The sequence below is a fragment of the Spinacia oleracea genome, chromosome 6, assembly GCF_020520425.1.
Source record: "Spinacia oleracea cultivar Varoflay chromosome 6, BTI_SOV_V1, whole genome shotgun sequence".
Taxonomy (NCBI): domain Eukaryota; kingdom Viridiplantae; phylum Streptophyta; class Magnoliopsida; order Caryophyllales; family Amaranthaceae; genus Spinacia; species Spinacia oleracea.
In genome coordinates this window covers 133197125-133224658 of record NC_079492.1, presented here as the reverse complement: position 1 = coordinate 133224658, position 27534 = coordinate 133197125, and the positions used below count along the sequence as shown (strand labels likewise).

Genomic DNA, 27534 nt, shown 5'->3' with positions numbered 1-27534 from the left:
TTACTGTAAAATGATCATGAATTTATGGTACATAAACCTGAGAATGAATAATTGCACATTATATACACAAATGAATAGCTAATTAGCTATTTACATGCAAATATGGAGTATATACTAGTCGTATATACAACCAACAACCTAAGTAAAGATAAATAACTTGGATTACCTACTTTCTAAAATCCATGAGATACATTCTCTCAAAAGTTGGAAATTTTGTTGCTCTGCAATTCTATAGAAAACTTGCATCTTCTTGTGAAATTCAGATGCATCTTCCAGGCACTTAAAAGCACCGGCACATTTACACTGCTCAGTCAAGTGACTATCTTTCACCATATGACACTTCACACATACCAAGTCTTGCAGATGGTAAAGGCGTTCACGCTGTCTCACAATTTGAAGAAGTGAGTTTTCCATTATCTCTTTGTCGTAAGGCTGCCCGCACTGTGGCACTGTACACCGCCAATCTTGTGTGAGTAGTGACGGGTCTCTTCCCAGGTCAAGATCTCGGACATCATTGCAATAGCTGTTGCAATACAAATTATTAGCCCATTCCACAACAAGTGACTTAAAATTATGCACACTTATTAAGAAAAGTTTAGTTATCACATCAGTTATAACATCGCGTTTGGCAATTTATACTAGCAAGAAATATTGCACAAGTGACGGACATGAAATACGTGAGTTCAGTTTAATGGGTGGAAAAAATTATTAAAAAGTCAAGAGAGTAGCCCAACTCCTTATCCCATGGTAAAACTAAATCCAATACTTGTTATTTTTTTTAACACAAGCCTAGACAGAAAAGATAAAAACAATGCCAAAATGGGTAAAATCTCAACACCAAACAAGGGATGAGCAGCTCCAGCGCTGAACCTTTTACTCCAAAGGTCTCGGAGGGTAGGTCTGAGCCTCTAAGCACCATACAAGAGATTAAAGCCTAAAACACAGCTAAGAAGCCTAAGGATAACTAGGGTGAAGCCTGAGTCTGCTAACAGAAAGAAGGTTTCAGGAATCAGGAACAGGTGGATTCAGATAGTGTCCAAATAAGCAGGGATTTGGTAAGTATATATCCGATTTCCATGTTTATCTCGATTACCACCTAGTTCACTGAAACCACCCAAACAACCCCCTTCCCCAATTTCCCGAAAAAAATAAGATAAAACTATAGAGAAACGCTGCGATTAAGGACACAGACCATCATTACCATCTTAAAGTTCAGGATGAAATTCACACAGCTTCCTAGGTCAGGATAAGGTTGTTCTTGAGTGATACTGATAGGGGATATGGAAAGATGCATACATGCTACAAATAGTAGTCTAATGCAAGAATATCATTCCCAGAGAGGATCATGGGAAGGGGTTGAAAATGCATGTAAGCTTACCCATACCTTAGCTATAGTTTATGAGCAATAAGGGCTCTTCTTTTAAACCTCTGACCTCCTGATTCACAATGGAGCAATTCTATCCATAAATTTTGGTTCTATCACCATTTATTATTCTTGTACTTTCCCTCTATAATTTGTTCTAATTTATAAAACACCAGGAGAACACTAGGAGTTAGATGGGGAAAAGAGAGAGGGGTGGGGGGGGTGGGGGGGGGGGGGGGGGGGGTGGGGGGTGGTGGTTCTTTCATTTCCCCCCACTTCGGAGTACTAGCTTTTTAAGGTTGTCATTGTGGGGAGATGAGCTGTCTAAGCAATCGTACTAGCAAGCAGTTAAACTTTTGCTTCATCAGCAGTTAACATCACTGTGATTTTTTTGTTTTCAAACTTCTTAGAAAAAAGGGGAAAGATAAGGGATTCTTTGTAAAATTACCTGCAGATGATGTTTGGTAATACAAAAGATGGTGGAGGAGGAGAAAACTCTGCTTCTGGAGCAAACTCTCTCACATGTACTAGTCTTAGCAAATTCCTTCTCATAACCTGGAGTATACACAAGAAAATCATGCACTTCACATATTCCACTTAGAACAAAAGCTTCTGGATAAGAACATCAATCTCAAGCAATAAAGGACATGTCATAGAGGGTAGTGGGACATATATAGAGGCAAAGATACAAAAAAAATTCTATACATCCAGCAACAAATTAGCTATATGTTATCCAGTTTACTCCTTTCCATAACAGCTAGATGTTCAGTAATACAGTTTAGTACTACCATTCATTATCATTACAATTTAGTACTATCTGAAAGTAAAATATCTTGTAAAAGCGAATGAAACTAGTTTATACTGCAGAAGATTTAGCTAAAGCCAGAAAGTTGTCCGCAGCTGATGCAGCCAAACAAAAGCAATAGAAGGCCAACAACCAGAAGGTGTTTCGTAAATAAACTTTTATCTTGTATTACTTTTTCAATCTTTATCTTGGGTTAGTTTCTCAATTTAGCACAAAACAATGTGATAAGAAAATACACAACCATCCGTATGAACCTCGTATTAAGGATGAAAGGTTGAATTAATGAATGTATGCAACTAGATTTCCTGTTTCTCAATTCTCACCCATACCCTTTGTCAGCTGTTATATGTAAATTCCAGAATCCAAAGGGTCTCCAAAGGATGTAAAGTATATTGATTTCCAGAATATCACAAATAGGAACTATACATATTTATCAGTTATGAAATCAACTTATGGAACAAGCAAAAGCAAAAATGAACAAACAATTGTAAAAGAGGATCAAGAGAACAAAATTAATCACGGAACCATTTAAGAATTCAGTCTCAAATTCAAACATAAAAAAAGAGGCTTCGCCAGCCCAAAGGTCAGAAATGTCATTGTAAGAATCTGATTCTATCGTACAAATAGTAACAACTAACAACTGTCGAAATATAATGCAGCTTCGACAGCTGACAGTTAGATCACGATGTGGTGTTCACTTAAGGTTTAATCATACATAAACTACAGGGGTAAAGAGAGTCAGCAGACAATGTCATTTAGAAGCCCTTATATTTACAGAAATCTTAGACATGCTTACCAGAACATCATGCTGAACATTTTGGTCCATAGCCAAAACAGCACAAATGTGTTTGATAAATTCCAAAGCAACATCCTCTGTATGAGCAAGGCCAGTTAGCTGAGGGTCCACTTGTAACAATTCTTCATCACTCTGAAGCCTCTTTGTTCCCTTTGAGTGATGAGTTATCTCACGGACGATCGTAAAAAGTGATTTAGAGAAATAAGAGCTGATCTGCAGCATAAAACATCCTTCATAAATAACGCAGTATATATACAAACTATGGATACAAACAGCAACAAAATTGACCTATATTATGTCCAGTATTTTGTCTCAACCTGATCTTTGAGATATTCAGTCAAATGCGACTCAAACTTCTCGGCGATTGGAGCTGTGATTGATGGTGTACATAAGTCGCCATCCCCAAGAAATGCTTCATTTGCAGCATGACTCAGAGCATACTCCCATGGTTTATACATAAACTCAGAGATCATTACAACAAAATGGTCCTGTCAAGGAAGTCAACAAGAAGAATTGTGAGTTTTGATTCCTGATATTAGAAATGTTGAGCCAACAAAGGTGACAATATATAAAAGGAATCTTGTGAGTTTTTTTTTTTTTTTTTGCAGGGGTGGGGGTGGGGGGGTTTAGGTTCTGAGAGGGGTGTTCATCTGACCAAATCCTTACAGATCAATATGCCAATTTATTTATAGCAGAAATAGCATGAACAATTAGCTGCCACCACACCACATTACAAAAATTAGTATTCAAAAGAAGAAAAAAAATGTTCACTGGAAATACGTATTCAAACCCACATTGAAATGACTCTGGGAGATCTCATAACCTTTCACAGAAACATAATACTCTTCACGTTATAGATTGCTCGACTACATTATAGTTGTTTAGGATTTTGACCAACCAATGCAGTATCTAACATAAAATCCCATTGTGATTCAATCGTAGTTGCATTCAGGTTCACCTTGTATAATCCACAGGGAATTTTTTAAGCTTAAGGTAGAAATATCTCAATTTTCTGGTGTGCCATAGCAATTTCGGAAAATTTAAGTGTAGCCGCATGCATTTTCACCGTTTTTAAGTAACAATCGACTAAAGATTAATTTTGCAATATTTTCTCTTCTACTGAAATTTAAAGAAAGGATTACCTGAGTACTCTTTGGCAAGTGTTCAGCAATATTCCAACTCGACACAATGTCTACTTGTAGATCACCGGGTAAACATCTGCTAGAGGATGCAGAAATGCTGGTAGAAGTTTCATCCTGGTCTTTGGCCTGTATTCCTCCATAGTTAAACTGTCACGTAAAAGAGTTGGACTTTAAAAACCTCACGCATGAGCAACTTTTTATTTTCCTTATTCTTGGTAACTCAAAAAGAAATAACATCAAGCAGCCACAATTTAGGTGCATCAAGTCTATCAACTTTCAGATTCCGTCCCAGTGTGAAAATTGAAAAGTATCTTTGAGATAAATCTTTCAAAAAAAATAATAACCTCTGAAAGAAGAAAAGTGCTTAAACAATATTAGCTGATTAGCATCCATAATAACCCTTTTTAAGGCTTTTTTAGGTCGAGAAAATACCTCCAACTCTCCAACTATAATTTTCTTTCTAGTGTAGCACTGTAGCCTCATGCCTCATTATTTACACTGTGTTTGGTTAGAAATCTTATAGCAAAGGAAATGGATTGGACTCTTTCAAAGCTTTTCAATATTAGAAGGATCTGGATTACTAAAACGGTAAATAAAACTAGATCACTCTGGTTTCTTTCTCTTTCCTTCCCATTCCATGTATCCAATTGAGGAAAAATGAGTCCCTCAAACCCCTTTCCTCAAATTTTCTCATCCAAACACACTGTATCAATACAATCTGCAGTAACACATGCTGATTTTAACTAATCCTCTAACCCATCCACAATACGGCCCCAAAACCGCACAAAACTATGCATCAGAGGTCAGACTCTTTAAACTCCAATGAAAAGAAGTGTTCTTATGCTCTATGCACGGTGATTTTTTTGGATAGAAGAGCTTACTTGATCCATGAAAAGCAAGGAGTGCCAAAAGTGTTGTGGTTCAATCTCAATCCACTCAAACATGTCCCTGTGGAAAACAACTAATTAACCCCAGAAACACATGACAGATGAAATAAACCACAATCAGATATCTCACCTTGTCTGTAGTGCTTTTAGTAGACTATCACAATAAGCTCTTGCTGCAGCTAAATCGGCTTTCCCAGTGTCTAATATAACCTTGGAAAAATTTGCAAAAATGACTGTAGCACCCAATTTGCGAAACTCTGCCAATAGCAATGCAAACACCTTTTGCATAACCTGTGAATGTTAAATCATAGATATCAATGTTGTGATTAGTTTGGAATTGACTTGAATAATGCATTCTTAGTTCTTGTTCCAAAAATTGATACTCCACAATTTGAAAAAGAATATGCCCACTAAAGATCAACCACATACAAAACACGCAAGAACTGATGCCCAGGTATCTATCTGTTCATGTTCATGAAACATACATCACGAGAGTTAAGTCAATGAAGCACTGGAGTCACTGAGTGTCATTCAACAATCGTATGTACTCCCTCCAACCCCCCACCCCCATCCCACCCAACCCCATGATTAAGAACACCTTAATAACAGTTTTCTTCTTTTCATCCTCTTCATCATTCCTTTTAAGTGGGGTATGTTTGGAAAAGTTTTACCTATATCTACTTTTAGGAAATGTGACAACTTTTTCCACATATCCCAAAATAACATTGGGAACTATTTATCCCATAGAGGGAGTATCTGACAAGCATTAGTCTACTTTTTTGCAGCAGCTCTTCATCGTGTACAAATATGCATTTACCTTGCAAAGCATTCTATATAGAGCTGGATCATGAAGTTTCGATTGTGGGCTGAAATAAGAATGAAAACAAACTGATTAGTGTTACTTTCATATCATAAAACGGGCATCTCTAGAAACATCAAATATACCGACCTACAAAGCCAGCGATATAGATGTTGTAATATTGCATCAGCATACACATTTCCTGAAGTGACTGCATCTTGTAAGCATCTTTGTACTAGTTGTTTCAATACCCGAAATGCAGGTCCACAGAAGGTCGACTCATCAAAGTCATATTGTTCACTGGATGTACATAGATTTGAATCTGTGTCTTGCTCAAAACCATGTAAACCACTGCCCTCTATTTCATTAATTTGGCTGCTCTTCAGAAGGGCATTAACAACCAAGTGATGTATCTGCAAAGAGAAAACACAACAAATAATATTAATCCATAACTCTAGCACACCTGGGGAAGCTGTAAGTAGGGTGTAATTTCTCTGAACCTTTAGCTCCACAGAAATCTTTCTATATGCTCCAGGGTAAACAAGAACAGGTTGATTGACCTATAAAATGCCAAAGATAATGAGTTGCGTAAAATATAGAACTGGTGCCATATGTGGTCTGTTAATGCTTTTGAAGCGAAAGATAGGAGATAAGTAATAAATGTCTGTATGTATACAGGTTTAACAGCATAATCAGACAAGAAAACTACCATGGGAATCAAGGAATGCCAATGTACATTAAAGGGAAATGAAACAAAAGAAACCAGCTACAGCACAGAAGCTTTTTCAACACATGCAAATAGTATTTGGATTATTTATTCAAACCTCATCAACGAAGCATGCATCCTCTTCACTAAAGCCACCAAGATCTGGAAGACCGTCATTAGAAATCCAAAGTACCTGGAAAAATCAGAGCTTGAAAATCAGAATAAACCAATAATGGAATCACTATATAGAGCATTTCACTGGCCTGGCAGTTCTACACTCCCTTAAAGAGTTTCTGGCTGTCTTTTGCTCATTTTTTATATCCTTTGTCTTTCCCACATCCATATTAGTATTGTCATACTGTGTACCCTAGAATCGACAAATCTGAGACCAGACACCAATCAACAACCTAAGATCTTCTGGTGGAGAGTTGATGCTGATGAGCAAAAAGACCCATTGACGCTAGAAACCCTTGTGATAAAGTACCCCAAACTTCAATTATGTTCCGACGTACAAATATTTACATCAAGCAAGAACATGATACCTGTTGTTGATCCCGTAATGCTCTTGAGAAGAAGATATCTATAGTGTATATAATCCAATCAAGTTCAAGGTTCCCCAGGGGTACCTGCATGACGGGAAAAATAGTTCAGTTTCAGTTATGGGCAGTTAATGCAGAGTGAAAGCTCCAGCATTAGGCATTGAACACTTGCATGGGCATATCTTGAGAGAGAAATCCTCTCATTTAACCATTGAGTTGATGATGCACATCTCTGCAGAGCAATTTTTGCTGCCACAGTTTGCCAACCAACAGCCTGCACACAGCCTGATATTAATCACCATCCATAAAAAGCTAAAAGCATGCATGTATATTGAGGAACAATTAAATTAAGAGAGTAGTACCGGGTAGTGACTATCGCGAGCATTGGCAGGGATGCTCACACATGGAAGATCATTTAACGCTTGTATACCTGATTTCAATAGATGAACATTTGGACACTCGATGACAGCAAGGCCAGGTCTGTGATTGTCCGGCCTGCATATGCAAAGGAATATTCGTGAAAAAGATCAGTGAGGTTCACACAACCAAAATAACTTCCTAGCTAGTGGCAACTGGAGACCATAGAATTGATCACGCGGGGTTCATATTTTTCTTCCTTTTAGGAACTTTTCAGAATGGCTGGCAGCAAGTTATGATTTCCACTCTCCAGGGAGGAAATTGAGAGGGGGGGGGGGGGTGAAACAGTGAAATAAGATTAGGAAACTCTACCAAACAAATTACATGTCACTAAATAAGCGCCACAATTCCGCCAATATGTGTAGCAATTAAATACATTAAATATTTAAATACTCCCTCACGTATTTTATTAAGTGATACACTTTCCTTATTCGGCCGTATTTTAATGTGATACACTTTCTATTTTTGGCATGTCATGGTCCCCACTCCCAATTATATTAGTCTCTCTCTCCCTCTCATGGTCCCCACACTTACTCACATCCTCTTTTTACTATAATAAATCATTTCCCACTATCAATTTCTTAGTTCTTACAATAAATAATAACTCACTACCCCACTTCCATCTTATTTTAATAAAATCAACTCACTCTCCTAAAACCTCGTGCCGGTCAAAATGGATCACTTAATAATATACAGAGGGAGTAATTACTACTTCGTATATTGGTACCATATTAATGGTAGAATGGAACTATGGAAGTGACTGTTTCAATTGTCTAGATTTTTCACGAAGATTAAAGACGTGTATAAATGGATCAAATAAACTATTGGAAATGAAAAACGTAAAGAAAAATGACTAAAAGTCCAAGATATAAACCTGAAGAACATGATTGAAGTTTTATGAAAGAAGATTAAAGTCATTTCTTTAAGCTAGAATGTGCTTGAAACTGTTCTTGGAATTCCCTCCCCATTGAAACTTAGTGCTATCTTTTTATTTTCAAAAAAAAAAGAAAAAAAACTTCCTCTGTTTTCTATTTTATAATATGATAGCATAAGATAACACCCACATTAGCAATTTTGGTGTTGTATATTACTGTATGTTCTATTATCTCGAGTTTCTCGCCTTAAATGGTTTTTACAACTTGCATCCTCGCACACCCATACAAAAGTAGTAAAAGTATTAGAGAAGAGTATCCAAGCTTTTTGTTTGGGTAGTTTGGTTCAATGCAGAAGGAATTTTGACCAAGTGTGCTAATTCAATACAGTACTCAAGCACCACATGCAAAAGGATCTGAGTAAAACCTGTGTCCAGTTATTATTTTCTGCATGATCTTTTCAGCTTCATCATTTTGAACAACATAGTCCACCTGGTTTTCAGAGTACATAATAAGGATCAGTTTCATGTTTCTAGAAGTAAACAGCAAATTTTCTTATACAAGTTCTCCAACTTGCCTTGTATGATATGACACTCTGAGAAATTGAAGATTCCACAGATAAAGCTTGGCAAACTTCATGATAAAATCTCTTAATGTTAGTAGGATTCAAACTTCGGTTCTGGTGGGGATCCACCACAACAAAGGAAATCATGTTAGACACAGGGAAGTATCCACCATATACAGCTCTCCCTTCACAGCAACTGAAGTATTCAGAAGGAAAATGTTGGTCATAATAATGTTTGAACACACAAATGCATGTGTTGAAAATAATAAAAGGGACGACTGCAGTAATAAAAAAGATGCAATACGTTAATTCATGAGAATATCCACCTAGCTCTTCAATTTTTTTGGTAAGAGGAAGGGGGGTGGGGGGGGCTCAAGCGAGCATGTTTTTTTTTATAAGGGCTAAAGAAGTATATCCAGGGTGAGGAATTTTATAAGCTTATCAGAATCGATTATCGAAAAATGCAAACATCTATTTTGGGTCCCGTCTCTAGAGGGTGCCTAAAGGCCACATATTAATGGAATCTAGATGTGGTTTCTATTCATATTAAAGAACCAACATCACCCCTGCAACCCACTAAAATAACAACAAGATCCAGTGTGAATCCTGCAACTGCAAGGTTTAGGAAGTTCAGATATACATGGCCTTTCCCAGTTGCCCCTGAGTAATGAAAAGAGGCTGTAACAAAATGCATAACAAAAATATTTTTGTAGATGAAAAGATAACAATAGTACTTGAAAACGAAAAGGAAAGGAATCTTAAGAGAATTGAACAGTAAAAACATTAAAATAAGGGAGCAAACGGAGTAGATGATAACCAGCTTAGCACCTATACCTACCACCAGTTATTCGATGAGATTAAAATATTAATGAGTAGATTATAACCAGCTTAGTAACTATTTTCATGCAATTCAAGAACCCAGTACAAATATACCATGAAACCTACAGTCGGGAGACTCTGGATTCTTCATCCACTGATGAAGATAACATAATCTTAGAGAGGGTTAGGAAATTATCGAATCGGCGCCCCTTTTCAAATGTGATTGTTTACCTTACAAACAAAAGTACAGCAATTTTGCTCTTGCTTTGAACCAAATATCACACGTAAAGGATGGGCTGTATCAAATACCTCCAACTTACGAACAATTTATGAACTAAAATCACTTACCTGTGATATAAGTAAAAAAAGGGGAGAGAATTGTCCAGATATCGACACTCCGCTGTGGTCTTCATCTGCAATTCATTCAGACTCCAGATAGCTTGAACATTTCGTTTCTTAGCTGCTTTATCAACTTTACAGACACATCCAATCTGGAGCAAAGCATTAAGTTCTGGTGGCACCTTGGTTTCATAAATGCCCTAACCAAACAAGTTATGTTAAGAAACTTAGCACAAAAGAAACTCAGCAAACAATCACAGAAAGACCAGAGAACCACTATTCATATATCTGGAGTACAAGAGGAAGTTACAAAATTGAATATTTGCTATATTAAAAAAGGTTAATTATTGTTGTTGCCTATTTCAACCAAAAAATATTAAAGAAGGATAAATATTTCAACCAAAAAATAGTCTCTTATCCGGGTGCACCCGTTAGCGAGATCGCTTCAATTATAAAGCTTCCAACCAGATTTAAAAAGGAAAAGGCTGTTTATATCATTGTAGGAACAGTTTACATCACAACTCACTTGAAGCTGCAAGGGTGACTAATTAGCATGTACGACAAGGTGATTTGCTTCAAAATCAATGAAAAAGAAACCATCTTGATTTGACTTCACATAGAAATGGAAAGACTAAAGATACAAAGGGAAAAAAATTAACGGGGTAATTCATTTTTCTTATGCTTTCACTTTCCTTAGTACCCAAGCAGCTTTTATAGATTAAACCCTCTTTTCACTTTTAAGAAGTTGAGGAATTATTGTTAATTTCCTTCTTTGACGAGAGCCTAGGAAGCCAAATCTAAGAGCCACTACAGAGCTAAATACATTGTGTTCTTATTGATACAATAGTACTAGTCTACAGGTTCAGAAACTCAAATGATAGCAGCATCAATTTTTAAAGTATCTATTTTCATGAAATCTGCTTTCATTGCATGCTTTTATCCATATACTTTATATATTTCTGATAAATCCATAACTCCATAAGGCTGATCCTACCAAATGCAAGCCATTGTATGACAGCTCTAACTAATATGACAATCTAAAAAATTGAAAAAACGAGAGATTTTCAGGAAGGTGAACAATCAAACCTCGACTTCTGGATCTGCAAGATGAGCCATAAGTCTCTTGCTTTCTTCTCTGAATTCTTTCTCGTCAATTATTATCTATAGTGGGAAATAACAAATATTAAATCCTAGAACTTAACCAAATATCCAAATATGACATCGCAAGCTGGGTACCTCAATCAGGTTGTAGCTGCGATGTCCATGAGGAAGAATCTTGTTAACACGTTTTCCAGGAAATTCTTCAGTTATTGGAGCTTTGGAATTGAGATAGAACGCTCTAGGAACAGTGATTGGAACCTTAAGCATGCTACCTTCCACAATAACCCAAGCGAAAAACTGACCAGGAAAATCACTTGGGACAAGCTGCATAACCTGAAAAGGTACCAAGTTAAGCATTAGAAGACCAGGAGAGCAATAGTCCAAACACAAAAGCCAAAAATAATAGGAAACAATTATACCTGCCAGTAGCTGCTTGTGAGAGACAATTCTTGCCTTCTGAAGTAGGAAGTAACTCCTGTTTTCCCCAGATTTCTTTTCCGATTAGTCAAGCTCTCATGTAAGTCTGAAACACCAGTAGCTTGTTTTGGTGTCTTTGCATTAGATAACCTGTCACATCAAATCTTAAAAACATTACCAATAATATCGAACAGACAACTATGTAGTATTTACAACATGAAAGCAATGCAATTTCTGCAAGTAAGGGTGTTCAGAAACCGTTACAGACAAGAAAAAAGGACCTGTCCCAGTTTAGTCTCCTTTGGTCTCGTATGGTCCGGTAAAACCCTAAAAAAACGGTTTCGAACCGAATGCTTTTTAGTTTTAAAATATGCATACAAAAGCTTAATAAGTTTACTTTTCTCCCTCATTATGTTGAGAAGTTTATTATATTGTACTGAAGCCGGTTTTAAGTTTTAAAATATGCACGCAAAGACTTAATCAGGTTACTTTTCTCCTTCACTATGTTGGGAAGTATAGTGTATCATCCACCCTATAACGACATCAAATGATAAGTTTTCTTTCCTCCTTTTTTCCATATTACTCGAGGAAAAAAAACTAAAAGTGGTCTAAACTGGTTTGTTCGGGGTTTGGACCTGTTTTACCGTTCCGGTCTAGGCATAACTGGTTTGGTCACCAGGCAGTGTATTGTCAAAGTTTTGGTCTACCCTACCTGCGAATAGTCTACACCTATTTTCAAACTACACTAAAATTAATATTACGAGGATATGGGAAAAAATGTGAATAAAAATCTAACTCGTAAAAAATGATCAATTTTGTTCCCTTCTCCTTGTAGCCGTTGTAGGAACTAGCTTTCTCTCCTGATCTTGATAACCCCCTTTTAATGAGAACAAAATATAAGATTCAACTTCATTAAATGTTTATTAGCTCTTCCTTTGTGATTCAAGAAGAAGTAATAGAGACTCTCCTGCTTGGTTCAACTTATTTTAATTTAATTTGACTTATTCCCGTAAATCTAAGTTCAGATAACATCAAATTAATAGATAAATTGACAAAAGGAGTTTTATTGAAACAATGTGAGGAAGAAGAAAAATCATACAATTTTTCACATAAATAAGACGATTTCAGACAAAATTAAGTTTTTTGTCCAGACAAAAAAAAAAGTACAAATAAAATAATTTCAGAGAGGTTAAGTTAAGATGAGTTCAGACAAAATACGTTCAACAAAACAGAGTCTAACCTCTCGCGATAATTTTCTGATTGATAACCTTAAGATACAATACTTTAATTGTATGCCCTTTTCTAGGAGATTATAATGTGGAACCTCTTGCAGTTTGTACTTCCAAACACATAGGGGTAAATCAACCAAGGTCCAAAACAGAGCTTAAAAGGAGAATATAAGTTGATAGGATGTGATCGGACAAATCTTCATGGAAATAATATATCTATAATTACCAGTGATCATAAATGCAACAGTAGGTTCAGGGGTCCTATGATAAACGTATTCCCTAATCTACAACTTCAAGCAATTTAAAATTGAATTTCCATCCATGACCATTGTGCGTCTGGTTTCTCTTCCTTTGGTGTAAAATAAACATCTTACCACATGATTGCAAATTTGTTCAACGCATTTTGCAGATGCTAATATGCTAGTATCAAATATTTTAGAGACAATGGCCTTGAATCATCTTCTGGTGCACAAGATGGTGGCTTAACTGTAAATTGAGTAAATAGTTTTATGATTCTTTTAGGGAAACGGCAATATACTCTCCCGTATACAGGTTTTTTGTACAGCACTCTCCCCTTTACGTAATATAGAGATGTGAGCAAAAGAAAAACCACTAATGAAAATTCAAATAGGAGTATATGAGTTTTAAGGATATAAGAAAAGCACCTTTGTCTCTTTCGTTTCTCTCGGTTCTGTTTCCACTTTCGCTTCTTCTGCTCAAGCCATCCTGCATAGTCGTCAGTCTTATCTATTTCAATAAAGCTGCCATCGTGTGTATATGTACTTTCATGTTGACTTTGGTGATTTAAGGTTGTCGTTTGCAAAGTATGCTGTCCATTTACTTTATAACTATGCACAACAGGTCTACTACCAACCCCGGTTCCACTTGAGTTTCCAAAGTCCTCCAAATCCAGAACTTTGTGTTTATCTATTCCATTATCTACAGAGTTAGAAGCAGCATCAGCTTTTTCCATTGCATCCCTCTTAGAAGAGAATATATCCTTTATTTTCTTTTGGCGAAATTTGTCTTCCTTTTCCCTGACTTTCTTGTGTAACCAGTCAGGATGAACCACCCTAGGTACTGGGTTCGCGACCTGAAAGTTTAAACTCACTTTTAGAAGTTGCGATAGGGTTTTCTAAAGCAACCAGCCAAAATAACTCATTAGCACCTTCTGCATTGCAGCTGGAATTGTTATGATTTTCTGAATGGCTGAACTTAGACGTTGCTTGTAATAAGACCAGTCAATGATGGATCTAATGCCAACATCCGACGATGTCTTGCACCATTTTCGCACATAGAACTTCATAAGTTCTGAAAACAAAGGCATTAACCAGATGTACTTCCAGCAATACACAATGATAAAAATAAATAAAAATTGAAAGTGGTTAGCAGCATTACCAATTTCAGTTTCGAATATTGCGACAGGAATAGCTCGCTCACTTACTGGTGTTCCCTGACAATTCAAAACAAGAGTGGCATTTAGCATCAATGTTCAAAAGATATGCATTAAGAAACTAGTTCAGGAACCCATCAAAAATAAAATTAAAAAATAAACATGTGTTATGTGTCCATTACTACCCCTTAAAAGCTACTTTTATACCAAAAAGAGCTAAATAAGGGACCCTTAATATACAATAATATTTTGTGACAATTTGCAAAGCTGACTAGATGCGTAAACGAAGTAAATTTCACAAGATAGATATGTCCCACCTTCGGCTCAGATGCAACTATGTACTGACAGAGGAGCCCTTTATCTTTGACCATGGTATCTCCAAGAAAATCAGCAAGACGCTTGGCAGTGGTCACTGCACAAGATTTCTGTTGACCGTAGTCCGCCAAAGACTTGCTCATTGTGCTTGATTCAGAAATGTAATGTAGCAGCTCACTATCTGCTATATCTTTCCCTTGGCTCTGACAACAGTACAATGCAGTAAACTGATCAGCTATTGTATCTTGTTTTTCCTTCAACCTTTCCCTAAGTATGCTAATCATATAAACTTCATACAAAATAGAAACAAAAGAACTAAAAGGGTAGGCTGCTAAAAGCCTAAGACCCTGATACAAAATACATATAAATATTCCATTCTTTTCTCGTTCTGCTTACGTACATCAAGAAGATCAAGCCAGCGGTCGGCAACTGCAGCAACTGCTGCATAGCACTCTTCTAAAGTCGATCCATTGAGAAACTTGTCAAAAAGCTCAGCCTACAAAATTTTAAAAAAAAATCAAAACAGCAGGCTATAATAAAAATTAGCAACAAGAACTCAAGTAATATTTATTCAGATCTGGAAAGCATTATGATTTGGTGGCTTGTATGTTATCTAAGATATTGATGAACAACAAACCATAGAATTAGTGACTACTATTCAGTACTTTATGCATGAATTTGCCACTCCAGGTATAGTACGATTAAACCTCTGAAGAACATAAACGTGAAAAGACTCTTAAAAAGGTAGCAAATGTATTAAAGACATCCAGAAAAAATTTCTTAGGGCAACATAAAATATTAGCCAGAAAAATGGTTTACTGTGCATGAGTAAACATGTGGGGGGGACATCATCAGAAGGCATAACGACAGTGATACCTGAAAAACTTTGATGAGCTTAAGCTCACCTCTGCGCTTGATCTCAAAACCTTTAAGCTCTGCAAGGGTTCCATCATCATTAAAAACTGCATAGCGCTTCTTGATAAGTATCCCTTCTTCCTTGGAGGCTGGAATTATCATGGCCTATATTCCAAAGAGAGAGAATGGGCACACTGATAGATTTTGAAATGACAATGATATCCGTACAGAAATGCAGACTACCTTGTAAGGGCCGTCCACTTCAAACTCAATTGAGCATTCACTATGTGTTGCGTATGTTCTATTGACAGGATCCTTCAGTGTCTGTTGACAATTGCGATAAGAATTCAGAAACACAACAGAATTAGTTGGAGGGAGAAAACGAAAGAAAAAGTAAGTAAATCCTCTAGGGCATTACAGGAAATGGAAATACAATTATAGGTTGAACAATTTTTCAACATAGAGATCGTCTTAGCACTTCCTGATCCTCAATGCCCTCAGATAAATTGTCAGCTTTTTTACTTTTTCTTAAATTACATCTTACGGTAATCTTGCTCTGATATCTCCTTATTTTAATATCATGCAGAATACAAAGATATAGTAAAAGACAAAAGGCTTTGCTTTTGACAAGAATCACAAAAAAGAAGAGACTCCATAATAAAAAACTTTGACATTGAACAATCAGCAAAAGAATACAACAGACCTGGTACTGATCGTTTGTATTATTTCTCGCTACATCTACATTAAGCATCACACATGGATAAGAGATTGTCAGCTTCCTCTTTGAATCTCTGTGACACAAGATAAGAGTACATTATCAGTATCCCCAATTCATTATGGAAATAGGAATAGTACCATATGGTTGTATGTACTAATTTACAGGCAAGTAAGCAAAAGAAAAACTGAGACATTACTTTGTTTTGAAGGTGAAGTTCTCAGGAAATGAACCGGGTAATGCACACCAGATTCCATCTGTATCTAGCTCGAGTGGTCGACCAATTTTCTCAACCAATAAGCGAGCATTTTGAATGATTTTGGCTCCTGTATAAGTGACAACCCCAGCCATTTCCATGGAATACCATCTTGCACCCCTACCAAAAAGGGAAAAGGTAACCAAGAATTTATTATCTTATTCATGAGCCATAATCAAAATGAAAAGGGATTAAAGCAAGCCACTTACTTGCGCATGACATATCCGTAAAATGAATTGAGGATACACTTATGAGCAAGCTGCAAAGAATCATAGACAACAACCATATCCTGCAATCATCACAGCAATGGAAAAAGTTATTTGAGAAGTGCTGCAAATAAAGAGAAGCCTCTAACATGAGGTTTCAAGAAAAAATTAATACTTGCATACATCAATACCTGAGCTTCCTGGATCTTAAGAGGATCTTTACTTGCTTTTGCATCAGACAACTTTCCCTTCCAGACTTTATTGAGTCCTTTATATTCATATCTTCTATCTCGAAAGCTTGAACAATAGAAAAGTGAAACAAATTCAAATATTAAAGCCAACAAAATGCAAGTATTGCTTGACTTACGCCCGATGACAGCTAAACAGCATGTCCTGATGAAAATTAATTTCAAGAGTAGGAGCCTCAAAGAAATTTATATGCTGTTGTTGATGCCCCTTACTCCATAACACAAAACAAAGAAATTTCCAATTCTTACCTGCGCACGGTGTCAACATAAAATGGATTTTCCCTCATACAGATTCCAGCTTCTCGAAGCTCGGTAGAAGGCTTGTCAAGAACCCTCTTATACGCCTATGGATGGCATAGAAACTGATATCAGCATAGTTTATATAAAAAGAAAATGATGTCAGAAAAAGAAGCACGAAATACCTTCTGACAAAATAATTTAAGACGTTCCTTTAACTTAGACTGCTGGTCTGCCTTTGGAAGGTCAAGGAAAGACTTAGAATGTTGCCCATGAATGCTACCCGCCGATTCCGATTCTATCTGCCTCTTCAAGTGTTTGTAATCACTGATATGGTTAAAGAAACATGGAAACAGCGCTTAGTTCCTACAATACGACATTCCCCAATGAACTACTACATTGTGAGATTATATACCTTTTCTTTGCCGTGTAAGTTTCTCCACGCCAAACCCATTCAAGTGTTCGGAGACAAGTTTTTCCAGGGCGATTGAAATCACAAGCAGTACAGTCCTCGTCTGTAACTATTGATGGGGGCTGGAAGTAAAATCAAAGTCAAAAACACTGCATGTATGTATTTATGTATAATCAGAACAGAAAAACAAGGAAATCAAATGGAAAATGGGCAAATTGGAAACTAAAAAGTTTGAGCAAGAGAAGCCAAAAGCAGTCCCAGAGTAGTTAGGAAAGAAGAATCTGTAGCAATATTACAGTTTTTTTCCCTTTCCATTGAAGATACACACAACTGTCACTTGGACATACAGAATAAAATAACCAGTCTTTAAAATACAACACCCATTGCCTTTTTAACTTAACAAATCAATATTTATGAGTCATAAAGGTCTTTGCTATGAATCGTCCTTGCACCGTTCTGTTCCATCTAGGATTAGAAATAGGTGAAATCTGACCTGTTTGATACATCTCTCGTTATTTGGGACCGTATTCATCTCATCAGGCTTCTATTGAATCGAAAAATAGGTTTGACAGGGCGATATAACCAATGAAGGCTGATAGAGACCAATAACAAGCTGATACGGTTGTTGAATAAAATATATTACATTAATTACGAGTTCAAGGCCCTTCATGTGTCACCAACAAACTACCCATCCCGGAAGAAGTGGCTATCTAAAGTAACCTAAAGTAAGAGTTATTTTACTTTCTTTCTTTAGCTAACAAACAGTTATTCCTTTCTTTCTTATACCAACAAAGGGTTATTAAAATCACAAAGGAGCTCATCACAAAGTATTAATAAATTATAGCAATATCGGTTAACAAGCATGAAGTAACGTGCAATACTCTAGAGAAGATGACAACATAGTTTGAAAATTATTCACTTCACCTGAGCACCAAAAGGGAAACCAACGGAATTCTACCAGATTAAAAATGGTTAAGTTAATGAAACCTTGGGAGAACATTCCTTTTGCAAAGTCATTCGCTGATACTTCAGAACGAAGCTACTTCACCTAAATATTTGATACTCCCTACTTTATTGATTTTACTCTTTAAGGTCACTCCAAATGTAAAACAATCTTAATATTTTTCCCTAAACCAAAATAAAAGTATTCTGGATGGATCTTCTGGAAAGTCTTTCTGTTGCTTGTCTAGTTACTCTAGTATAGTTGAGGGTAAGGCCACATACATCTTAACCTCCCTAAACCCCGAGATCCATGTTAGTATTCATTTTTGCATTAGTATAAATAACTTTACCTTTCAGTTACCAAGTGCAAAGAGGTGTTTTTCTTGTTCTATGACTTCTATCCTCTCCTACATTATTCTATTTTTGGCAACAATATTTTACTATTTTACCCTTTTTCCCCATAATAACTTAATAAGTACACCATTCCATCATCTTTCTCCTACTTTTCCCATCTTTTCTTACACCAACCCACTATGGCACTATTACAGTATTACCTACGAAGTATTATTTTACTACCTCCCTCCTACTTTTTCTACCTTTTTCTTACACTCACTCACCATTCCTAGAAACAAGATTCAAGTAATTGGGTACATCAAAAAGAACGGAGGAGTACTTTATCTAACAACTAAATTTTGAAATCATTTAGATTAAACTATTGATAGGAAACTTATCCTTAAGTAGTTAGGATTGAGGATTTATAGTCTACCTTGTTTCCCTTTAACAAAACTCTATCAGGGCAGTCCGGGCGTTGAGCTATGCTGATGTAAAGACATGATAATCCCTTCTAATCTAGTATATAGTACATATACCTTCTTGTTAATTATATAATAACATGATATCATATAACATCAGCACACCTAAAGCCTGTTTGTTGCTCAACTAGTAAAGTGAAAATCTTTTTGTTGCTTATAGTGAATCCTAGTAATTCAAAGCAGACAGAAAATATACATAGTCCATACTCGAGCAAGCTCCAATTTCATGTCATATTTCCAGAGGTGATTAATGTAACTAGAGAAGAGTGGCCAGTAAACAACACACCTGAAGCCTGTTTGTCAGAATAATATTCGGGTACATAGCAGCAACATCCAAATGATATATCAGGGGGGATTCTTCACGTACAGGATCATCTCGTAAGCAAGAAAGCTGTAAACCAGAGAGAACATTGATAATTTCATAGTGAAACCTACAAGTATTATATAGGAGATTATGTTGACTGCAGATGATAGTCGACACTACAAGCACAACTGAGAAGTTCGAAGTGAAATGATGACAGAAATCACCGATCGTATGTAAAGATTAGGGATCCAAGAAAATATTATCATCATAATAAGCATTGCAAACGGAAGTTATAATGGGTGAGGTGTAGAAGTTTCATTGAAATAAAAGCATCTTTGAGATATCAATACCCAAAAAATGGCCTTTTAAGGAAGAACCTGCACCTTTTGTTTAATTTCACCCTTAACTTCATCGTAATTTGAGACTGAATCCAAGTCCATCTTCCCCTCCACTTTAATTGCATATTGCAGATCCCGATCAAGGTTGTCAATCAGTTGCTGAAGATGTAAGTGTTCAACATCAGTTAATAAGAAATAAGTATGACTTTGGACAGTTTGCCAAAAGAAATGACCTCAAATACAAGGATATAAAAACTAAAAAGGATATCCGCAATTATCACAAAGATACCAACAATATGGAGAACAGAGAGGCTATAAGTTTGGTGTCTAATTGTTACATGAGCTTTTCATGTATCATTTTGTATACAAAGTACCTTACGCATCTTTTTGTATACAAATTACCTTTCACGTATCAGTAGTTACAACTTACAAGCAATACCCAGAAAACAAAAGAAATTTTTATCTTGGACATAGAGAGTTTATAAGATCTGACCAAGAGATGCAACAAAAACGGCCCATTTTGTGACTTCAAGCAGAAATTCTAATTGCTCCACTGATAAAACACTGAACACAAGTTCTGAAGATAAACCAACACAATCTCCATAAAAATCTATCCATATCATTTCAATGGAAACTAATCCTCCAAAATCCTATGATGATGTCCAATCCTAAAGAAAAAACAATCTAGTAAACTGGCATAGCCAAAAAAAAATATTGCACTATTAGAAACAAACAGCAGGACTAGCAAAATTTAAGAAGCGAGGAAGGAAGAAAGGGTTTCTCTGTCTTATGCTGATTAGTTTTTATTTCCCAAGTTTGCAGCAAAAATACACTCTATGAAGGTTTCAGAACCGGAGCTTCTATTAAGCATCCATTATTACATATTTACATCAACTCAATACTATAAACCTTCAGTACAGGCTTGAACTAAAGGATTATGCATCCCATGAGAGAATGAAGCACTCTACAAGGTCAAGATAATCATTATCTACTTGTTTAGAGATGTAATAGTAAACAAAATGTGGAGCCTGAGAAGTAGAAAAGCAATCTGACTTTACCTTGAGGGGATTCACAAAATTTTAAATGAATGAAACTTCGCAAGTTCAAAGAAGAACATTGATCTATATTGGTACTAGAAGTACTTAAAGGGATATGAAAAGGTTTAGCTTCTGTAAAACATAAAAAAAAACTGAGCATATGACTAACCTGATATGCAGATGGGTCAACTTTGAAACTAGTTGGAAGATCAGATCTAAAAACACCGCTCTCAAGGCACTCCACGTGACCCCCAATGTAAGTTTCACTCTCCAAAAGTTTATTGTTGTAGAATTTTTCTGGTTCAGACTGGTGTTTGTTAGGACAGATAACGTTTGCCTCAAATGCCTGTGAATATCATAAAATTGTATGACAATTGTCAAAGTACAAAATCTATTCCACACATATCTACCAAAAATGTCGATAGAACTAACCTGGACCATCAATAGCATCTCACAAAGAGTTCCACTTCCTTTCCGCAAAACCTCATCTGGAGGCATGGGTATTATGGTGGCGAGGGAAAATATGAAAGGATGAACATACGTCATATACAAGTAATAAGTTGAAACAGCATCAGAAACAGAATAAGACGCCATCATCTGCATGGACATTTTGAAGATACACAAGGAACCCTTAGATATTTGAAGATAAAGAACAAAGATGAAAACTTTTATAAAAATTCCAAACTGGTTGACAAACTTTTAGAACTAATTGATATCAAACAAATTTTAGTTCTGGACAAAACAATGTATCCTGTGTTGTTAAGCCCGCACTAAAAATCAGTTTGCTAGAACACCATCTATTCTCAAGTCTCAAGAAAAGAAAAGGATAGTGGTTTTTGCTATCGAACAAGTTTAAGTCTGAGTTTTTAACCCTTTTCTTTGGCAGCTAAATTTAAAACCCTATACAACTCCTTCCTATACACTCCCATGTCAAAAGTTGCTTCCTATAATCACCTTTCCATTTATCAGAAATAAATAAAACAATGTTCAGTAGGACAAAATAAATATTACTTGCCTTCCCTCAAACATATATACAGACACACATATATACTACTTGCCAATAAGCCACAAGACAAGTACATATATGTGGCAGTAGCCATCAAGCTAAAGTTAACAATTACCAGCAACTCATACCTGAGGCTTTTCTTTAGCAAAACGAACCATATCTTCAGGATTCACCTCCAATGGGTCATAACCTAATTTTGCTTTGGTAACAGCCTAAAAAAGTTTAACCAAAGAAGTGAGAGATGCATAACTCCACTGCTGAACAAACAAGACTGTTTAAATAAAAGCAACAAAAAACACATTAAGTAGAATTACAGGACACGGACAGCAGAATGCAAACAATTGAACGACATTGCAATTTCTTGAATGAAGGCCAAATGGTTAATCAGATCTGTCTCATACAGATAGTTTAACAGTGACCCTTTCAAAGAAACAGACTGTGTAAAGGGAAAGGATAGCCATTTCCTTCCAACCATATATTCACTGGTCACCTTGAAAACCATGGCGATGGCAGTGGGAAGTACTAGAATCAAAAGACACCAGGACAGGAAAAGGCAGTAAACACTATTATGGACAAGTGTACAGTGGAAGTGATTTAATCATGATGGAGGAAGCAAGGACATGCAGTCTTCTAAGGAGTATAATCTTTCTTGTAATTCAATTCTTCAGTTCTTCACAAACTGAATTTTCCAATCAATGCACGGAAAGAAACAAAAAGGATGAGCAAACTTTTGCAAATCTGTTAGATGATATCTTGATCTACAAATGTAATTCATCGACGTTGTCATTTTAAGTGGGAAAAAACGGACAATTGCCAATTTTTAAGACCAGCCGAAATTGCCACACGTAAAAAATCTAATGCTACATAAAATCTAATGCTACATAAAATCTAAAAATGGGCATGTAGAATAATTTTGAGCGATATTATGAACCAAAAGCCTGAACAGTAAGCAAAAGCTTACAGAAAAAGAGAGAGTATAGGAACGATAACGAGAAAACTATCTATCGTATCTGTTGAAAGTACAATATTGTTGTATGTTGTATCAGAATCTTATGATCCTAATTCTATATCTATCCTAGCCCATATGACAGAACCCTTGTATGATCTTGTGTAGGATTAAAAGGTACAATATTCTCGTAATCGGAATCTTATGATCCTGATTCATAAACCTATCCTAGGCATTTGCCATAACCTTTACAGGCTTCTGTGTAAAATTAAGGTTCAGGAAGTGCAACAGACTTTGACTGTTTCAGAAACACCAATATCAAGATGTTACCTTCAGGCCCTGACTCCCTTGAGGAAGATAACTGTCACGCTTCACCCACGCAAAGCAGTCAAGGTGGCAGGAAAATCTAGCACGACATTCACCTTGAACCATATCGCACTGAAAACCAATCTCCTGCAATTTCCCAATCAACCAAGACAAAAGAACACAATCAAGATCACTTTTGTCTCATCTAATAGGGAGTGCAAAGGGAAACAGGATGAAAAACAATAAAACTTCCAACATCTCGTCTGCGCGAACTTAAAGTTATAACATTAAAATTACAGGAATTTTTTCAGGATCGCTTCCTAGCTAGAAGAAGTAATTTTCATATGAGCTGAAATTTGCAAATCTTAGTCTTAGAGAGCCATAAGGTGCATAACAAAGGACACGAAGCTATAGAGGCGAGGTACACACATCGCTCATTTTTAAACCATGGTGGGCTGCTCTGCGTTCCAAAAATGGCCAGTCAAAGAAATCTCCATTGTATGTAACGTATATACCAGGCTTTTTATCTCGCATATGAGAAAACCAGTGTTTTAAAAGCTCCTCCTGTAACAACAAATCACGTATCAGAAAGAAAAAGATGATTACTGCCCTTTTGGCTTTTGCAACATAACCAAAGCAATCAAAGCCACCTCATTTTTCACATTTGTGACACTGAACTCTCCTTTAAATTCTGGTTTTGGAGTGTACTCCAGATCCTCTATATCTTCCCCAACACACTGACAATATCCAAATGAATCATTAATATATACTGATATCCATCTAGGAAGCAAAAAGTAAAAAATTTAAATCGAAAAGGCTTGGTGTTGAATTCATGTTAGCAAATGGAATAAAAATATAAAAATAAAAACAAAGGTCACGAGAAAATTCAGCATCGATAGATATGTAATGAGTAGAAAGTAGAAACATGATTTTAAGCATCGATAGATATGTAATGAGTAGAAAGTAGAAACATGATTTTTTTCCAGAAGGATGTTTTACAAACATAAACCACATATTGTTTCAAAATAAATTTAAAGACACGTTGAGTTCTACATTTCACCTCTCGGTTTATAATCAAATATCCTTCTCCATCAACCATGTATGAGATCATCATTATCAAATCATACTCAGAATCTGGAAATTTTAAAGGAAGTTTTGTAGTCTCTATATCAAATGCGCAGACATGAACTTCAGCTCGTTGCAACAAATCAATCCTCTTCTCAAGCACAACACCAGTGCTGGATATACCGACATCATACCATTGTCCACATCTCAAATCTGCATCATATAAAAACAACTACTTTCAAAACAAAACTGCAGATTGCAAAGGTCACAAAAATAATATAGAGGATTACACAGTAAGGTTTACCATTATCAATACAAAATCGGACATGATAAGGTACATCATATTCACGGAGATCAGTTATGCAATCTACAAAATCTTGAGGTCTTTGCTGGCTGCAGATCACATGCACAAATTATATGAGATACTCAAACTCAGCGCTGTCCTTTTGGCACAACATTATGACGGAGAATAAGTAATACAAGACTGATGCTGAATTCATATAAAACCAATAAGGGCAGGGAAGGGAGACTTGCCCTTTTCCAGTGATGATTGACTCATACGCTTGAGCGGCTTCAAACTTTGTTTTGTTTCTATCAACAACTCGTAACAGGTCGTTCTTAACACTCATTAACTGTTGGACTGTATCAAATGATATCTTCAAGTATGACTTCCGTAACCCAGATAAGTGGTTTTTCTGTCTCCCGCAAATGGAAAATTGTTAACTGGGTGAATTCCAGAAGAGGGTGGTCTAATAAAGTATACTACTGTAGGCATAATGAAGTACTGACATTAAAAAAGAGTCCTTGTTCAGGATAGCAGAGCATAAAGATCTGATAAATATCAGACAATGCATAAAATGGAAACCAAGGTAATACACTTATTAGCAAAGAAATTTAATAATTACAAGACGTCTTCAACTGTCTTTCACAGAGTCTAGAACATCAGAAGTAACAAAACTAATGATATCATTTTTTTAACATTTAGAAAGCAGTAAAATGACATGGAATGATAGCATTTAAAGCCTAAAATGACATGGAATGGTAGCATCTAATGCCAAGTGTCTATCTTCAAAGAGTAGATGGTCAATGAACAAGAAGATTAAACTATATATTACAACTATTTCCTCAGGAACATATAGTTTGCAGCCAGAAAGTTGACCTCCTTCCTCTTTCAAACTATTCAATAAGAAAACCTATACTACTCCGTCAATCAGCAGAAATTTACCAATGAAAATGCATTAAGAGATTTTTTTTCTTTCACAAAATTTGAACCTACCAGCTTTTAACATCTGAATATATCTCAAAATGAAAATATGTCCTCGAAACTCCCACCACGAAATATACTTACAATTAAAATATTACTTGTAATTTCAACGCAACAATTTCTAAAAGCAAGTTATCAATCACTCAATCAGACAAATTTAAAAAGACTCTTCTAATTTGGTGTCTTGTGGTTTAGTGAAATTCCACTCTGGTGACCATTGTTCTCAATATTTCCATTTTAGTGATCCAGCACTAGAATTATTATTTACTTTGGTGATCTACGGATTACTTCGTCAACCCCACAAGTTAAATTAGTACACATGTGACTATATTTACTCGGTAGATAAGTGACACATGTGATGGAGAAATTCGCCTACCGATTCCCTGAAAACCTCCCTCTAAACCTGCGAAGTATAATTATACACATGTATTGGAGGACAACAAGAGAAATAAACGGGCAAGGGAAATGTTTAACAAAGGGAGATTTAAAGGGACTTGAAAGTTGAGTTTCATCAGTCGACAGGTGCAACTCATCTTAAAACATCTTTGTTTAATAACTTAAACATTAATGCAGTGAACAAAATTCTAAAGCCGGGTGACTGGTCATTATTGAAAACACATGCTACCAATGTAAACATGGAGTTAAGCATTAACAAGAAAAATATATCAGATGAATTGGATCGAGGATAAAAGATGGTTTTCCTTCGTGCATAAGAAAGCTACTATGGAGGGGAACGAATGCTGTATAAAAAGAGGTCTGCATTGTGTTTCTTTTGTTCACATTTGAGTATATAATGGCCCCAAATAACAAAAGTATGTAGATTAAATCTTTAGAATTCCCGAAAGTATCATCAAACAAGATTATCAACTTGTGGTTTGTTTTTGGAAAATAAAAAGTATTACACTGCCTCTATCCAACAGTGTCTTATTTGCCAAATAGTACTTATTACATTAATGATTAACTTTCAAAAATGTCCCCCTCTGGATTGAGAGATTGGAGGAGTGTCAAATACCTCAATTATCATACAGAGATCTCTAGTAAAATGTCCCTCCATCCTAAAGAATGTGTGATATGTGACAATCACTTTACACAAAAGGAATACCAGTAATAACTACTATGGACTGTGGTGGTTCCTTGTAGCCTTTGTGCTTTCTTTAGTGGGTGATGTTTATTTTCTCAACACTATTGACTGGCATTAAAAGGGGGGAAGGGGGCTTTAAGGTACCAGAAACTTACAAGATCAAGGTCTTCCTTCTCCATAATTTCGATGTTGGCTATGTCGTTCTCATACCGCCGCCTAAGATATGACTCTACATCAGTCTCCATTTTTTCCTATAAAGGACCCAAAAATCCAACAAAAAAATCATCACAAAATTCATCTAACAAGCCAATATTCCCGGCTCAATGATCAAAATTTAACACGTGATATTTGTTAAATGATAAGGATCGAACATTGAATATTTAAAAATACTTACTTTTGTGGCCGCGTAAAAATAAGGCCGGAACTTGTACTTCACCTTGAAACTAGACCCGTCCTACAAACCCAAAAAACTTCAATTTAGTAAAATATACTAAACAGAATCCCAGAATTCAACTAAAAATTAGGGTTCCAGCTCCAATCACCTGAGTGACAAAATACAAATCTACGCAACTGCTTACATTCCCGCTATCCCGATCTTGGAGAGACGACTATGACAATACAAACAATCCAATCAATCAAATTCATCAAATCCCTAACCCTAGAATTTAAACTCCATTTTTTTCCGACCTTTTGAGCTGAAATTGCTAATTACGACGAACTTACAGATGATAATGTAAGCAGCCAACCGAGGCGCTTATCGCCTTCGGTAAAAACATCAAACCCTAACTTAGATTCGAGCTCTTCTTCGGCAGTTCGAACTGATAGCTGCTGCTTCTTCTTTCTCCGATCATCTCGTTGATCACGTCGTCGGAAATCTCGGTTCATTTGAACCCAATCCGATGAAACTCCGGCGATATTGAGGAGAGAGAAAGTGTGGGGGAGTGTGGGGAAGTGTGAGAAAGTGTAGAGTGAAGATGCGGGTGAAATGGCGGGATAGAGA

The 27534-nt window shown here is 36.2% G+C and overlaps 1 protein-coding gene across 1 annotated transcript; it reads right to left on the bottom strand.

Moving 5' to 3' along the window:
- Window positions 1–27534, bottom strand: LOC110791677 (DNA polymerase epsilon catalytic subunit A). Its single transcript, XM_056830536.1, has 49 exons — window positions 27258–27534; window positions 27077–27142; window positions 26929–26988; window positions 26690–26785; window positions 24720–24884; window positions 24494–24578; window positions 24185–24402; window positions 23775–23861; window positions 23554–23688; window positions 23149–23271; window positions 22001–22084; window positions 21299–21463; window positions 21036–21212; window positions 19875–19988; window positions 19474–19578; window positions 17437–17555; window positions 17207–17348; window positions 17034–17128; window positions 16728–16833; window positions 16540–16619; window positions 16274–16450; window positions 16063–16150; window positions 15603–15683; window positions 15381–15524; window positions 14905–15000; window positions 14507–14707; window positions 14195–14249; window positions 13965–14107; window positions 13462–13889; window positions 11570–11717; window positions 11286–11483; window positions 11136–11210; window positions 10059–10249; window positions 8904–9087; window positions 8754–8818; window positions 7400–7532; window positions 7210–7311; window positions 7041–7124; window positions 6617–6691; window positions 6293–6352; window positions 5943–6205; window positions 5811–5859; window positions 5124–5284; window positions 4988–5054; window positions 4107–4253; window positions 3282–3452; window positions 2965–3177; window positions 1812–1918; window positions 1–523 (listed from the first exon to the last, which is right to left on the bottom strand). The coding sequence occupies exons 1-49, from the start codon at window positions 27417–27419 to the stop codon at window positions 163–165; spliced, it is 6651 nt and encodes a 2216-aa protein (XP_056686514.1). The 5' UTR covers window positions 27420–27534; the 3' UTR covers window positions 1–162.